Genomic DNA, 17875 nt, shown 5'->3' with positions numbered 1-17875 from the left:
GCAGTAGAGGGACAGGTGATGGTGGGGCAATTTGTAAAAATATTTACAGGTTTGTATCATTAACGAAAATACAAATTACTTCCAAAACTTTCATTTGTTCTGATGCTAAATACAAACCCTTGCTATTTATAGGGATTGTCTCAACTCTTGGGAGCGTGGAAGTCCAAACCAACTGGCTGGTATCTGACCCGGGATTTTTCTGTACATGTTCCGTACAGAACAGGGAGAAATCATAACACCTCGCTAAACAATTCCTGCAAAGCACGGTTAGCGGCCTGAGGAATCTTTGTGATTGTGTGATACGAACAGTGTAGCTAATCTAAGAAAGAATGCTCAGAAATGTAGGAATCTCTGAATCAACCATAGACTACCAAATCCCACATCGCCAGGGGGTATAGGGATGTAACATGTATATTTCTCTATACTGGATTACACATGGGAAATGGTTCTACCTACAGACAGAGGAGGCCAGTGCATTCATTTCCAGGGAATCAATTATTTTGCAAATTGTATGTATGTATGTAACCCCCCCCCCCCCCACCTCCGGGGGAAAAGGTGAAAGAAAGAGTTGGACATTCTTTGTTGTTCATCTCAGACTTAACCGTGGTTAACTTCTGCCCTCCCTCATCTGTTACTTGTCCATCAAGGAGCCTGAGTTGTTTAACCCATTTACTGTGTAGCTATCCCAGGGCCAATGGAGAACGTATCCAGGTTCCTGCGGGTCACGTCTTGCAGGAAGTGGGCAGTGAAGGTCATTAGACGCTTCCACAAGCTTGCTGACACAGCTTGCGTCAGAGTAGTTTTCATAAACGCTAGGGGCGTACTCTTGCCCCTGATGTCATAGGCTCTAGATCTCCTGTATAAGGAGAAGGAACAGGATTCAATGCTCAGTCCATGCCCTTGCGAAGCCAAGCCGAGAAAGTGTTCTTGGTGATCCTTCTCTTGACCTTTCCCAGGCTGACAAAGAGTTCTGACCCTTGGAGGAGAGCTCCTGCAGTGTCCTTGAGGTAGCACCTCAAATTCCTCCCTGGTATAGTAGCCGTTGATCTGGATCATAGGCCAAGCTACGGACTTTCGATTAATGATAAATTTTTGCACATTTAGACGTGTTTTTCATATTCATATAAGCCATATATTTTTGCTATATTAATGTCTGGATTCTCTTAATGACCCGGGATCAGAGCACCAGGCAAAATCACACAAAGGCAAGACCTTGTGACTGGCTGGGAATCGAACCCTGGTCCGGCAAGCTTGTAGAGACAGTGACTACCACATGGTCGTTAAGAGAATCCAGACATTAATGTAGCAAAAATATATGGCTTATTTGAATATGAAAAATATGTCTAAATGTGCAAGAATCAAGCTTGCCAGACCAGGGTTCGATTCCCGGCCGGTCAAAAGCTCATGCCTTTGTGAGATTTCGCCTAAGACTCTGATTCCGAGGTCGTTAAGAGAATCCAGACATTAATGTAGCAAAAATATATGGCTTATTTGAATATGAAAAATATGTCTAAATGTGCAAAATTCTATCGTTAATCGAATGCCAAGTAACAAACTACCAATTAGCTACGATGGTGAAGATGGGTTAATATCAATTCTAAGTACAAAACACCTGAATTCGACAGGTATAAGTACAGCAGAATTGTCATTGACTTTTATCTTTTTTCGTGGCCAAGTGGTAGTCACTGTCTCTACAAGCTTGCCGAACCAGGGTTCGATTCCCGGCCGGTCACAAGCTCTTGTCTTTGTGTGATTTCGCCTGGGGCTCTGATCCCCAGATCGTTTGTTACTTGATTTTCGATTAATGATAAATTTTTGCACATTTAGACGTGTTTTTCATATTCAAATAAGCCATATATTTTTGCTATATTAATGTCTGGATTCTCTTAACGACCCGGGATCAGAGCCCCAGGCAAAATCACACAAAGACAAGACCTTGTGACTGGCTGGGAATCGAACCCTGGTCCGGCAAGCTTGTAGAGACAGTGACTACCACTTGGCCACGAAGAAAGATAAAAGTTAATGACAATTCTACCGTCTTATACCTGTCAAATTCAGGTGCTTTGTACTTAGAATTGAAATTAACCCATCTTCACCATCGTAGCTACTTGGTAGTTTATTACTTGGCATTCGATTAATGATAGAAGAATTCAAAGATTAATGTAGCAAAAATATATGGCTTATTTGAATGTGAAAAACACGTCTAAATGTGCAAAAAATTTATCATTAATCGAATGCCAAGTAACAAACTACCAATTAGCTACGATGGTGAAGATGGGTTAATTTCAATTCTAATTACAAAACACCTGAATTCGAAAGGTATAAGTACAGCAGAATTGTCATTGACTTTTATCTTTCTTCGTGGCCAAAAGGTAGTCACTGTCTCTACAAGCTTGCCGGACCAGGGTTCGATTCCCGGCCGGTCACAAGCTCTTGTCTTTGTGTGATTTCGCCTAAGACTCTGATTCCGAGGTCGTTAAGAGAATCCAGACATTAATGTAGCAAAAATATATGGCTTATTTGAATATGAAAAATATGTCTAAATGTGCAAGAATCTATCATTAATCGAATGCCAAGTAACAAACTACCAATTAGCTACGATGGTGAAGATGGGTTAATATCAATTCCAAGTACAAAACACCTGAATTCGACAGGTATAAGTACAGCAGAATTGTCATTGACTTTTATCTTTCTTCGTGGCCAAGTGGTAGTCACTGTCTCTACAAGCTTGCCGGACCGGGGTTCGATTCCCGGGCAGTCACAAGCTCTTGTCTTTGTGTGATTTCGCCTGGGGCTCTGATCCCCAGATCGTTTGTTACTTGACTTTCGATTAATGATAAATTTTTGCACATTTAGACGTGTTTTTCATATTCAAATAAGCCATATATTTTTGCTACATTAATGTCTGGATTCTCTTAACGACCCGGGATCAGAGCCCCAGGCAAAATCACACAACGACAAGACCTTGTGACTGGCTGGGAATCGAACCCTGGTCCGGCAAGCTTGTAGAGACAGTGACTACCACTTGGCCACGAAGAAAGATAAAAGTTAATGACAATTCTGCCGTCTTATACCTGTCAAATTCAGGTGCTTTGTACTTAGAATTGAAATTAACCCATCTTCATCATCGCAGCTACTTGGTAGTTTATTACTTGGCATTCGATTAATGATAGAAGAATTCAAAGATTAATGTAGCAAAAATATATGGCTTATTTGAATGTGAAAAACACGTCTAAATGTGCAAAAAATTTATCATTAATCGAATGCCAAGTAACAAACTACCAATTAGCTACGATGGTGAAGATGGGTTAATTTCAATTCTAATTACAAAACACCTGAATTCGAAAGGTATAAGTACAGCAGAATTGTCATTGACTTTTATCTTTCTTCGTGGCCAAAAGGTAGTCACTGTCTCTAAAAGCTTGCCGGACCAGGGTTCGATTCCCGGCCGGTCACAAGCTCTTGTCTTTGTGTGATTTCGCCTAAGACTCTGATTCCGAGGTCGTTAAGAGAATCCAGACATTAATGTAGCAAAAATATATGGCTTATTTGAATATGAAAAATATGTCTAAATGTGCAAGAATCTATCATTAATCGAATGCCAAGTAACAAACTACCAATTAGCTACGATGGTGAAGATGAGTTAATATCAATTCTAAGTACAAAACACTTGAATTCGACAGGTATAAGTAGAGCAGAATTGTCATTGACTTTTATCTTTCTTCGTGGCCAAGTGGTAGTCACTGTCTCTACAAGCTTGCCGGACCGGGGTTTGATTCCCGGCCAGTCACAAGCTCTTGTCTTTGTGTGATTTCGCCTGGGGCTCTGATCCCGAGATCGTTTGTTAATTGACTTTCGATTAATGATAAATTTTTGCACATTTAGACGTATTTTTCATATTCAAATAAGCCATATATTTTTGCTACATTAATGTCTGGATTCTCTTAACGACTCGGGATCAGAGCCCCAGGCAAAATCACACAAAGACAAGACCTTGTGACTGGCTGGGAATCGAACCCTGGTCCGGCAAGCTTGTAGAGACAGTGACTACCACTTGGCCACGAAGAAAGATAAAAGTTAATGACAATTCTACCGTCTTATACCTGTCAAATTCAGGTGCTTTGTACTTAGAATTGAAATCAACCCATCTTCACCATTGTAGCTACTTGGTAGTTTGTTACTTGGCATTCGATTAATGATAGGAGAATTTAAAGATTAATGTAGCAAAAATATATGGCTTATTTGAATGTGAAAAACACGTCTAAATGTGCAAAAAATTTATCAATAATCGAATGCCAAGTAACAAACTACCAATTAGCTACGATGGTGAAGATGGGTTAATTTCAATTCTAATTACAAAACACCTGAATTCGAAAGGTATAAGTACAGCAGAATTGTCATTGACTTTTATCTTTCTTCGTGGCCAAGTGGTAGTCACTGTCTCTACAAGCTTGCCGGACCAGGGTTCGATTCCCAGCTGGTCACAAGCTCTTGTCCTTGTGAGATTTCGCCTCGGGCTCTGATCCCGAGATCGTTAAGAGAATCCAGACATTAATGTAGCGAAAATATATGGCTTACTTGAATACATATGTATGTGTGCATATATATATATATATATATATATATATATATATATATATATATATATATATATATATATATATATATATATATATATATATATATATGTGTGTATGTGTGTGTGTGTGTGTATATATGTATATATATATGTATATGCATGTATATGTGTGTGTGTATATATATACTAATTTATAAATGCAATATTACTAAATTATCACTGTTTTAATGAGTAATACTTTCTTTATAAAGTGTTGGGGAAACTTTTAGTAGCGTAAATGATCACATACATCCATCCACATACTGTACTAAGGAACTTCCCACAATTTTGGGGCGGTAGCCGACATCACAAAAATTAAAAAAAAAGATATGTTTTCTCTCTCCGCTCCTCCCAGCCTGACGAGGGACTCAACCGAGTTCGGTTGGTACTGAGAGGGTGCCACAGTCCATCCTCCCCCTTTATCCACCACAGATGAAGCTTCATAACGTGGAATCCCCTACTGCTGCTACCTCCACGGTCATCCAAGGGGACCGGAGGAAGCAGCAGGGCCTACCGGAACTGAGTCACAATTGCTCGCCATTCATTCCTATTTCAAGCATGCTCTCTTGCCTCTCTCACATCTATCCTCCTATCACCCTGTGCTTTCTTCACTACATCCATCAACCCAAACCTTGGACTTCCTCTTGTACTTCTCCCATCAACTCTTGCATTCATCGCCTTCTTTAGCAGACAGCCATTTTCCATTCTCTCAACATGGCCAAACCACCTCAACACATTCATATCCGCTCTAGCTGCTAACTCATTCCTTACACCCATTCTCTCCCTCACTACTTCGTTCCTAACCCTATCTACTCGAAATACACCAGCCATACTCCTCAGACACTTCATCTCAAACACATTCAATTTCTGTCTCTCCGTCACTTTCATTCCCCACAACTCCGATCCATACATCACAGTTGGTACAATCACTTTCTCATACAGAACTCTCTTTACATTCCTGCCCAACCCTCTAATTCATTACCACTCCCTTCACTGCCCCCAACACTTTGCATCCTTCCTTCATTCTCTGACGTACATCTGATCCACCATTTGCTGCAACAATAGATCCCAAGTAATTAAACTGATCCACCTCCTCAAGTAACTCTCCATTCAACATAAAATTCAACCTTGCACCACCTTCCCTTCTCGTACATCTCATAACCTTAACTCTTACCCACATTAACTCTCAACTTCCTTCTCTCACATACCCATCCAAATTCTGTCACTAATTGGCCAAACATCTCTTCTGAGTCTGCAACCAGTACAGCATCATACGCAAACAACAACTGATTTACTTCCCATTCATGATCATTCTCGTCTATTAGTTTCATTACTTTACATAGGCATTTTAACACTGCGTCCTAAATTTGTGGTTTTTCGACATTTGCCGGGGGCGGGGTAAAGGAGGTAACCACCGCGAATACTGGGACTATGCTGTATAATTAAATTCTCTTCTGTACAGTGTCTGCACAATCGAGTTAAGGACCTTCTTGTGGCTCTGTGCAGGGCAGTTAGTTCTGAAGACCAATAAGGGACTGGTTGTCATTTGAATAACCCTGTTGTTTTGGGAATTGAATTGATTCCTGCTCTATGAAGAGTTCCATTCAGTGAGTCTATAGCATCATTAACACCTTCAAACTGTTCTGCACTCCTCTCGATTTCCCTTAGCTCATAAAATTTAACCCAGTCTGCCTTGTCAAGATTCCATTGTGGCAATCTTTGTAAAGGAGGACCATTGTTGGTGTTCATAATGATTGGCGCATAATCACTAGTATGTCAAACATCTAATGTCCTACAATCACAATTGAGACGGCCGTTAGAGCTTGCATTAGAAAGGTCAACACGTGATAGAGTAGCTGTCTGAACATAAAAGTATGTGCGCTCTCCTGTATTAAAGTCCGACATCCTCATTTTCTACAATTGATGATATAATATTGCCCCTAGTGTTTGCTAAAACATCGTCCTATAAAGGATGTCTACCATTCGAATCTCCAAGTAGAAGATTGATTAATTGATTGATTTAAAGTTTTCTGCCAACCTGACATCTAAAGTCATTGATGTGATATCATTTATTATGTATAAAAAATACAAAAATATTCAATTAAAACCATTAAAGTTAAAGTGTCAATGAAAAGTTAAATAGTTTTCAGAAGACCTGCTTCTGAAATAAATCTAAAAATGTCACACGCATAGTAGGACACATTATGTCTGGGAATCTTGGGAAGGATGAACCTGCAATCCACACTTCGAGTCTCAAACAGATACCTATCTCTTAAGTTATTATAATTGGGGCATTCAGTCAACAAATGCCTCACTGTTAAACGTGCCAAACAGTCGTCGCAATACGGATGGTATTGGCCCTTCAGCAGAAACTCATGTGTCAACTGAGTGTGACCAGTGCAGAGACGACAAAGACTAGTCTCCCACTTTAGGAGCATAATGTTATACCTCCAAGGAGATATGACAATTGTTACTTCTCTCATTTTATTGCCATCTAGACTATCCCAGGGCTGTTACCAATAATTAAAAAACAATTTCTTGACGTTAGGTAGGAAATCATTGCAGGGAATGGGATACCTTCTTGGTAGCAACTCGGATGCAGCATTCTTCGCCAGTAAAACTGCCTTCTCATTCCTAGACACACCTACATGTGATGGAACCCCAAAAAATCGAGCCATTATACCTCTCCCTCCAATGATAAAAAGCCATTCTAAAATCTTTAAAACTAAAGGATTACTAGAATTAAAAACTTCTAAAGCTTGAAGGACACTCCTTGCATCACTAAAAATGGTAAAATTACCCCCCTTTTCCAATGCTATTTTCTCAATAGTGGTTAGTATGCCATACAGTTCGGCAGTAAATATGGAAGCTGTTAGAGGAAGTGCACCTCTACAATTAAAACTATTACTATGTACTCCAAATCCAGCGTCAGCATCAGATTTGGAGCCATGAGTATACATTAAAGTTGATTCCCTATGTTCTGCAACATGTTCCATGAAAAGAGACCTGGATTCTAAGTCAGTCATATTCTTTTTAGCTCCAAAAAAGTATTTACAATATGATACCACTGATAATTTCCATGGAGGCGTTTATGATACCTTAAATAGATGTACCTTACTTCTAATTATACCAAGACTGTTTAATAATTGTTTAACCCAAAAACCGTAAGTTTGAGGAGATTTTGGGTACAATTCAAAGTATGATGTGTGCTTCACAAGGCATGCAGTTTGATAGGCTAACGAATTAGGAAGTCTTTGCAACCTTAACCAATCCCGAACAATAGAAGACTTTCGGTAAAGGTCTAAAGGTAATTCTCCACTATCGACAAGGAGACTTGCGATAGGCGAAGTTCTAGACGCTCCTGTGGACAATCTTATTTTAGCATAATGTATTGAATCTAATATCTTTAAACGGCTTACCCCATGATGTATGGGACAATACTTTTAAAAGATTCAGAGCCTAAACATTTATCTTTTAACACTTTAATGTGAGAAACCTATGTATTCCTATGATCAAATACCAAGCCTAATACTTTTAAAAGATTCAGACCCTCAAGACATTTAGCCCTTGATGCCTTCAAGTGAGGAACCCATGTAAGTCTACAATCGAAAATCAATCCTAAAAATTTAGCTCCACCTACATATGGGATCCGTTAACCTTAGATGTACATATCCGAGTCTGGATGTACTCCCCGCATACGACAGAAATGGTCAACAACAGTTTTACTTCTCGAGAACTTAAATCCATTCATAACAGCCCACTGGATAATTTTGGCAACTGAGAGTTGTAGTTTTCTCTCAACCATTGCCATTCTAGCTCTCGCAAATGATATGGAGAAATCATCCACAAAATAGTGTTGAGAGAACATCCTGGGGAATGACTGAGGATATCCCATTCATTGCTTGAGCAAACAGGGTTAGTCAACACACTATCCTGAGTAACTCCCTCTTCCTGACATTTACTCTGAAAGTTTCCCCTCTCTCACTTGAAAAACTATGTGAAAGAAAAGATTGAATATACAGTGGTAGCTCTCCTCTTAATACCAATTCATGAATAGTTTTAAGTATACCATATCTCCATGTAGTATCATATGCCTTTTCAAAGATGAAAAAAGACCGTCATATGGTGCTGTTTGAAAGCAAAGGCTTCACAAATAGAGGACAATTCGCATCAACACATCAGTCGTTGAGTGCATTTTTCTGAATCCACACTGGATAGGTGATGAAATACCTTTCTTTTCAAAGTACTACATCACTCTTGCATTGACCATCTCAATGATTTTACATAAACAAGATGTCAATGCAATTGGTCAATAGTTTGCAGCTAAAAACTTGTCCTTACCAGGTCTCAAAAAGGCTAAAATAATGGCTACTTCCCATTCACTTGGAAAACTATGATCATGCCATATTCTATTAATAATGCTGAAAATAAATAACTTTGTATTAAAAGGTACATGTTTAATCATTGCATATGGAATTCAATCGCGTCCAAGGGCTTTATAGTTACAAGTAGTAAGTGTAGAATCAAATTCTCTTTCAGTAAAAGGAGAATTTTACATCTCTTCCCTTCCTGTTGCAAAATTTAAAATTTTCTTTTCTTCAATGCTCCTATACTGGTGACTAGGAGCTGCTACACACTTGCATGATACATTTGAAAAATGATCAGCCAGGGCATTGCTTACATCATTTGCTTCAGTTACATACTGACTGTTCACCTTCTACACTGGTAGTGGGTTTGGGGTAAATATGCCAACAATCTTTTTTATTTTCCTCCATACAGAAGATGGTGGTGTTCTACTGTTTCCTGAGGAAACAAAAGATACGCAAGATTGGCGCCTAGCTCCTTTCATGGTGTGACGGAACTGTGCTCTACATTTTTTGTATGTTATAAAAGTTTCCTCGGTACGGCGCCTACGCAATCTACTCAAGAGATTTTCTGTTGGCTCTGTGCAAGACAGCTAATTTTGAAGACCACCACGGGACTGGTCGTTGTTTAATTAATCCTGTGGTTTTGGGAAAGGAATTGATTCCTGTTGTATGGAGTTCCATTCAGAAGGTCTATGGCATCATCAATATTTTCAAACTGTTCTGCACTCCCCTAGATTTCACTTAGCTCACAAAATGTAATCCATTGTGGCGATCTTTGTAAAGGTGGACCATTGTTGGTATTCATAATAATTGGTGCATGATCATTAGTATGCCAATCATCTTATGTCGTCCAATCGAAATTAAGAAGGCAGTTAGAGCTTGCAATTGAAAGGTCAATGTATGACAAGGTACCTGTCAGAACATGGAAGTGTGGGCTCTCCTGTATTAAGGATTCCAACATCCTCGTTTTCCACAATTGATTATATAATATTGCCCCTGGCGTTTGCTAAAACATAATTCCACATAAGGATGCCTACCACTCAAATCTCCAAGTTAAAGAAAAGGTTGAGGGAGATGTTGAATCACCTCTACTAAATTATCATACGATACGTTATCATTTGGAGGCAAGTACAGAGAGCAAGTTTTATATTTTCTTCCTATATCAATCTCTACAACCACTGCCTGCAGAGGTGTACGGATAGAATAAGATAATTGAGGAACATTTCAACAAACATATCTGAGACTTCCGCCATGGCTCCCTACTCGGTGATCATATGGTGTCCTATAGCTAATATATTCGCAAGGACAAGGGGGATTAGCATCAAGCTTGCTCTCCTGTAGATATATAACTATGGGGAAATGCTTATGAATTAGGATCTTAAGTTCTTCATATTTGGCCCTTAAACCCTGACAATTCCATTGTTTTTTCCTCCATTTTGCAATGGAATTGTCAAGGTTTAAGGACCAAATATGAAGAACTCAAGCTTCTCATTCATGAGCACTCTTCATAATTATATGTCTACAGGAGAGCAAACTTGATCATAATATTCCTTGTCTTTGCAAATATATAAGCTACAGGACACCATATGATCAACGAGTAGGGAGCCATGGCGAACGTCTTATCTACGTTCGTCACGATGTTCCCCAAATATCCTTGTCTATTTGTACACCTCTGCAGGCAAATGTTGTACAGATTGATATAGGGAGAAAATACAGCATTTGTTCTTTTTACTTGTTTCCAAATGACAATATCTCATATGATAATTTAGTAGAGGTGATTCAACAACTCCCTCAACCTTTTCTTCTACTTAGACCCTCTAAATGAGAGAATGCCTTGATGAAGTCAGTGAGCTTTAGCACAGCATATCATTCCTATGCTGAAACTTGGCGACGGGCAAGAGGGCTCTCGAACTTGGGGAAATTGCTTCTCCAGTTTGAAACGAAATTTCTCTCTCATCTTTTTCTTCCTCTTAATATTACTTCAACCTTCTCCTAATTTTAGAAACTTTCTTTTGTGTTGCTGTCCTAACTGTATGAATAAAATTTCCCATATGTATATGTGTATATATTGCCACTGGCTCGGATGTTTCTACATCAGTTATTGCTGCCTGCTTTGATAAATGGTGGGAGGTGTCATGGTTGGGAGGAATTTGCACTCCAAGCTATATGTGAGAGCATTGGATGATCTCAGCCATTCCGAAGAAGGTTTGGACCTTTTTGGCGGAACTATTCTCTCTTCGGAATCCAGGGGGATCCAATGCCTGGGGTAGGACTCTTGGCTTTTGGCCGGAAGCCCATTATTGCAGATATGGGGAGGATGATTACATAGTTTCTTTGTGTCAGTCCTAAGATGTGGGTTCAGCTTACACCTGTGCCTCCATATCTGTTTCGGTGCTATCCTTCGGGAAGGGTATGGAGTGGACCATCTGGGAAGTATACTCTCATTTTGCCGGTATTAGAGGGTACAAATTTCTTTTCCAACATGTGAGTCCTTAATGTTCTCGAGCAGATGACTCAAAAAATTTTAAACCTCCCATTGTCCATTTATAATTTCTTATGGATTCTGCTAACAACGAACCCGCCTCCACTGGATATGGTGACTCGCCCTCGGCACTGTTGACGACCTCTGTCAACTCATTTGAAGAAAATCCCATTGATGACTTAGGAACTAAAAAGGACTATTCTTTGAACATTTCAAAAAAAGGATAATTTGGGCAACACAGGAAAATTGAAAATCCTGCATGTTATGCAAATTCCATTAGAAGCTAATTATTATGAGCTACATAAGATATTTGAATGCTACAGATTAAGAAAAGAAATTAGAATAAAACTTCAAGATGATAAATGGGATTTTTGGTTATCATTTAATTGTCATGAGGAAGCATTCAATACAAGCTGTAACGTTATGAATATTAAAGTAGATAATATAAGTATTAAGGGTGCTATGTGTGATGGGGCATCCTTCCAATGTTCGCTAGAAAGATAAAATTTTTTATACTTGCTCCAATCTTTACCATGGAGAATATACACTAGAGGCATGGTGCTTGAACTGCAACTCTAATCATAAATCTAATGACAGGAGCTGCCAGTTTTATAAGTTAGAAGAAGCTGCCCTCAATGAATCAATTATTGAACATGTAAGCGTAGGACATGCCAAGAGAATATTAAATAAATCTACTGCCTATGCAAAGACATTAAAAACAGGAGAAAAAGTTCCTCGGGAATCCTCTAACCCACCTAGTACTGTAGGTAGTTCTCGAATAAGAAATTCACCATCTACTGATAAAGTGCTGCATAATAAGACAAGAATATCTCCTCCTAAAGATTTACCATTGTGTATCATCAAAAAGTCATTGCCCACCACTATCCAGCCTTTATCCCTCATTACAAAGGATAGTACTATCCTCTCTAGGCCATGTCCTTGCCTGATTTAATGGAGATTCCACTTGAAACCAAGTTATCAGGTGCCCCTGTAGTGGGTAAGGTTCAAAAACCTGGTAGCTCACAACCTATTAATCAAAAAAGAGAGAGACCTCCATCTCTCTCACCCCTTCCATAAGAAATATTAGAGTTATGACATCTGTTGAAGTTCCTGATCAACCAGATGACAATTCAAATAAATCAGAATTTCAGGTAGAGGTCCACCATCCCCCTCAACAATTAGATCAAAAGGACAAAAAGAAAATCACAAACACAAAACCCAATTAATCCAGACCCTCTCTAATAAAACCACCGGGAAATAGTGTTAGATCAAAAATTGCTAAGGGGAAGACTTCATCCATAAGTTCTTCCAAAAAATAAAGCATATTTTCCTACATTTTGTAATGGAATCGTCAGGGTTTAAGGGCCAAATATGAAGAACTTAAGATCCTAATTCATGAGCATTCCCCCATAATCATATATCTACAGGAGAGCAAGCTTGATGCTTATACCTCTTGTTCTCGCGAATATATTAGCTATAGGACATCATATGATCACCGAGTAGGGAGCCATGGCACAAGTCTCAGATATGTTCGTCGAGATGTTCCTCAATTATCTTTGTCTATCCGCACACCTTCGCGAAGGAATATAACATCACTCGATACCAAGTCAGAGGATTGATCGATTGATTTGGAGTTTACTGGCATCCTGATATCTAAGGTTATTGACGTACCGAGTCAGAAGAAGGTGAGAGAGAGTGAATGGGATGGGGTATCCCACTTGGAAGATTGAGACTGTCCAAGGTTTAGCCTTGAGGATCTCCCAGCTCTGCCACCTGTGCTTCAGGCATTCCCCCACCAGTGGTAAGGCGGGAGGAACTGGCCCACTAGTGGGAGAGACCATGTTTGCCACCTGTCTCCTCTTTACTTTGTGCCCTAGCCATAAAAGGGCTGCATGGGGTTTGACTTCTTATCGTTGGACTGCTTGGAAGCCCTGCTCATTGTCTTGTGCACTTGACGCTGTAAAGGAGGTAGTGTCGGTGCAGAAGGGGCCGAAGAGTGGGGACGAGATGTAACAGCCTTGTGGAGAAAGGAGTCTTAGCTCAGCTCCCTTCAGCGGTCTGCATCATCATCTATGTCTTCTGTGCAGTACAGGGAAAGAACTTCCACTGACAAGTGGTGAAGACAAAAGTGCTTCTCTCTTTAACAGCTGCCACTGGAATTTTGAAATGACAGAATAACATCCTTTCAAAATCCAGTTTATCCACTGGTTGGCTGTATTGTGACCAAGGATCTCAACAGCCCTCGCTCTGGAAAGCAATACGGTGGTAAAAACTTTTCTCATCTGGATCTGACAAATCCTCACTGTCAGTCACATAACCAATAGAGCTAGACCAGTAGTCGATCCGTGAAAAGGCATGCAAATCTGCCTTAGCAATTCTCTACATGCTCACGGCTTCTGACGGCGACAACGTAACCTGTTGAACCGCCAGCTTATTGAAAGATATGTCCTGAGCCAAGGCTGACACAACTGGGTCCAATGGCAAGGGCAAGAGATCATTACGGAAGATGTTGTAATACTTCCTCTGCCTAATGAAAGGTGGAAAAAGTAAGCAAGACAAATTAGTTGCCTTTAGTGAGTCTTTCTTTCCTGTAATTTGGGAATTCTTTCCTGTAATTTGGGAAACAACCTTCTTATTAGACCCCTGAGACAATCTAAGGCCAGGGCAGCTCCCCCCTCGTTCTTCTGAATTTTGGGGCACCGCAGAACATGTCTAAGACTCTCTCTCCCCTTAGGGGGTAGTACGTGGGATACCAAAGTCTATTAAATTACCTCATGTAAGCTACCACCTGCATGAAGGAATGGCCCGACTCCCCTTTCTCATTGGAAGGAGCTTTAGGGCTAGCTGCTTGGGGCAACACACTGTCAAAATTGTTAGAGTCATAAACCTGGGATGCCTTCAACTCCAGACTCACACCAATAGAAGCCTAAGTTGGGTCAGGGTCATTATCAGGTACCCCAGCAGGGGATTGATTAAGGCCTCGGAGGAACTTACCACATTGCTGGCAATGACGAGGATAATACAACACCTTGAATGCTCTTCCAATAAGTTGGGTCATTGACGATTTTTGATGCCAAGTTCTTCAGAAGTCTTCACGTATCTTTCCACTCCTGCGGCTTGGCTAAGAAAAACAGGAAGCTGACTGTCTCCTTCTGAGAGGCTGCTACTCGTTATGAAGCTTGTAGTGGCTCCAAGGGAACAACACCGGGCTCTAGGGGCAGAATGACCAGTGCAATATGAACTAATTTGACTGGTGACATTTGGTAGTTATCCATGAAGGAAATCTTGCTAGGAGATCTCAACCCTCTGCTAGTTCTCAGTTGGAAACTGTTTCCCAGAGATGTCACCAGTCACAGTCTCCTCTGCTTTGCAGCCACTTTAACTAAGATAATATCCAGCTTCTCCCACATGGGTTAAGACTGGTTGTAGGCAGCCTTCCAGTCGAACTATTGTTGGTACCTAGACAACTGACCAAGAGGCAAAAGTGGGCGAGAGACCCGAGGATGAATAGGGGCGCGCTTAGGGGCAGTGCTCCTATGCCTGGGGTGCGAAGGTGTGCTTGAAGGTGTGCTTGAACCTGACACCGAGAGGTATGGTTATGAGTCTACGGTAAATTGCCTGGTGATCGAGCTAGAACAGGACCAATGGCAGCCTACTTTCCAGCCTGAATAAGTCCAAGAACCATGGAGAGTCCCTCCTCGTGAACAAGAGGGTGGCTGAAAGAGCTCGGGGTGAGGGATTTCTTAGAGTGCGCTATTGTGATAACGCCAGCAAGCGAGCATGACGCATATATGGCAGAGCACGCACATCCAATGCCAGACTATGATTAGGCCAGCCACAAGACAAGGTATCGCAAACATCCTCCAGAGCATGACCAAAATAGGATGCACGAGCCCTGGTGAGGGAACGCAAGGCAGGGGTGCAAAAGCAACAAATGCTCACAAACATCACACCAACCCAGTGCTTTGCCCGAATGGTTAGACACCTGAGACGAACCCCAAAGGATTTCACACTTGCAAGACCTGTAGAGGCTTATTACACCTCGGGGCATGGTGACACGGGGCTGTGACTCTAGGGAGCTGGCAGCTCCAATAACTATGTTGCTCTGAAGAATTAGAGCAAGAAGGAAAAGGTTCACGAATCTGCTTGCGAGGACCTTGGGAAGGTAACTGCCCAAGTAAGGCTGTCCTCTCGAGCTTGCAAGAGAAACTGCCATCCTCGTAGAGTGGAGGATTACGAGCATCCTCCTATTGAGCAAAATCAGCACGCTGAAAGGACCCTGGGGATGAATGCACTTGGCTGGAACTCTGTAGAAAACCAGTCTGCAATTCCTCAAATGGGTGAGATATTGAGAAGGAAGAATCTGTTGGGAGCATGGGACTGACTGGAGGGTACTCCCCTCCAGCAGCTCGGTAGGAAAGGTCGTGACAACTCCTGTGGAGGCAGCTGAGCACTCCATGTAGTGCTCCAAGCTTTAACATACCTGAAAGCCCCAATGAAGGCCATGAATTACAGAAATCATAGAAAGATTGACCGCCCACGGGTGGAGGTCCCTGCCATTTTGCTAGGGGAAGTGGCAGGGCACCCAGAGGAAGACAATTGGTCAGAAGCAGAGGATATGGTGCAAGGCACCTGAGAAAGAAATCTGGACTTTTTCAACCTCAAGGAAGACCCTAAGGGTGATGAATCCTTTTTGGGCTTCTTCTGTTGTCTACTGTACTGCTCCCACTAGGATGATGGCCACTCCCAATTCTCGTCGCATAAAGAAACTTAAGCGTACAAGTGTTGTTTGCACACAGAGCAAAACCGGTGAGGATCTGTCTTCATGGAATGCATAAAAGTCTTGAAAGAGTGGTCCGGTATGCCAGGGCAAACCCCCATGGTCTCAAGTCCTCAAAACCAAGCACACCTGTTAGAAATAAGGGAATTTTAATAAATTTACAGCCAGTAATTAAAGGATTAATGGAAAAGCGAGACAGCACATCTTCACTCTAAGGAGCCGAAAAAAAAAGTGGGAGATCTCACTGGTGAAGTGTGCGCGCAGGGTGATCAGTGTACCCACTGCTACCCCTACTAACTAGTGAAGGGTTATTGTAATAAACCTTGCACAAAAGTTTATGGCTAGATTCAAGCTACACTGAAAACATAGTATCCATAAAAAGAATGAAAGGTTAGTATTTGTGTTGGAGCAAACAAAATTTACGACACGTTTTTTCATTATTTTTTTTTTATTTTTTCATTATTTTTTATCTTAATGAATTTAAGCTTTTATGAGTCCCCAAATGCCTATTTTCAGAAAATCAATAATTAGAATATGTAAAATATAAAACTTATCTGCCCTCAGAAACCCACAATATAAAGAGGAGTCTGCAATATAATATATCTACATATATCTATATATCTATATGGCCATAACATACTGAGGGAGCCATATGTGAACTCTGATATGGCAAGGGATTACTGTACATCTTTTTGGGTAACTATTATATAAAAATAAGAGAACCATGAACAATTCCTTTCTAATCTTCAATTATACCCCTCTTTTTCTGACCAATTGGTCATCATTTGGAGCTCAATGATCATTTCGCCTCTCTAATAGTGTATTGCAATTCTTCTATTAATTTTCAATTCAATCAAGGAAATATGAAACCAAAATGACAAATGTTTTAGGAATATGTCAGACCACTCACAGATCCTAATATATGAAAACGAAAGAAAACACAAAATTGATTGTTTGTAACAACAGCTCGAAGTTTGTTAACAACCCACAAAAGTTTTTATGTGCTAAAATATAAAATACAAAATAAAAAAGTAGCATATATCTACTTTTACATCAAGCTAGAGTTTGAAATGACTGATTAACATTACTTTACTTGAACAATGCTATATAATCAAAAGCTACCACAGGATAGAACGTAATGACTTAGTGAAGTTATTTGTGAACACAATGTGAATCATAATTAACTAAAAGGATCATTGTATAATTATTATCCAATTATTTACCTGTTTTAAACATGTTGGATGAGGAATACGAGAAAAGTGAGCCAAGGCTTTGAAAACTTCCTGCATGACAAGGTTATTAGATGACCCAGTTGTTGAGTTGCAAATATGAAAGATGCCTCTCTCATTTACGATCTTTCTGCAATGTTCTCCACTATAGGCTAGCAATCTAAAACAAAGAAATCTTTTTAATTCACTATGCTGTACATACTTTTAGGATTACTAGTACAATAAATTTCAGTGATACAGATATACAATATATCTCATACTAGTGGAGGAGACCCATTAAAAATGACAGCTAAATATTTATGGATATGCATAAACACACTTTTCTCATCAGGGTACAATTACTTCCTCTTCCTCATACCAGAGAGATGAGGAGAATACAAATATATATAGGAGACCCCG

General features: G+C 40.3%; 1 protein-coding gene across 2 annotated transcripts in view; it reads right to left on the bottom strand.

Moving 5' to 3' along the window:
* Positions 1-17875, bottom strand: part of LOC137655757 (uncharacterized) — a 488837-nt gene that overhangs the window by 300953 nt on the left and 170009 nt on the right. For both annotated transcript variants that reach the window (XM_068389839.1, XM_068389840.1), the window contains exon 5: positions 17471-17636. In XM_068389839.1, coding sequence (XP_068245940.1) covers positions 17471-17636 — 166 coding nt within the window. The remainder of the gene's footprint in view (positions 1-17470; positions 17637-17875) is intronic.

This window comes from Palaemon carinicauda, chromosome 16, assembly GCF_036898095.1.
Source record: "Palaemon carinicauda isolate YSFRI2023 chromosome 16, ASM3689809v2, whole genome shotgun sequence".
In the NCBI taxonomy this organism is placed as follows: Eukaryota; Metazoa; Arthropoda; class Malacostraca; order Decapoda; family Palaemonidae; genus Palaemon; species Palaemon carinicauda.
The sequence above is the reverse complement of the archived record's forward strand: the minus strand, read 5'-3'. Positions and strand labels throughout refer to the sequence as shown.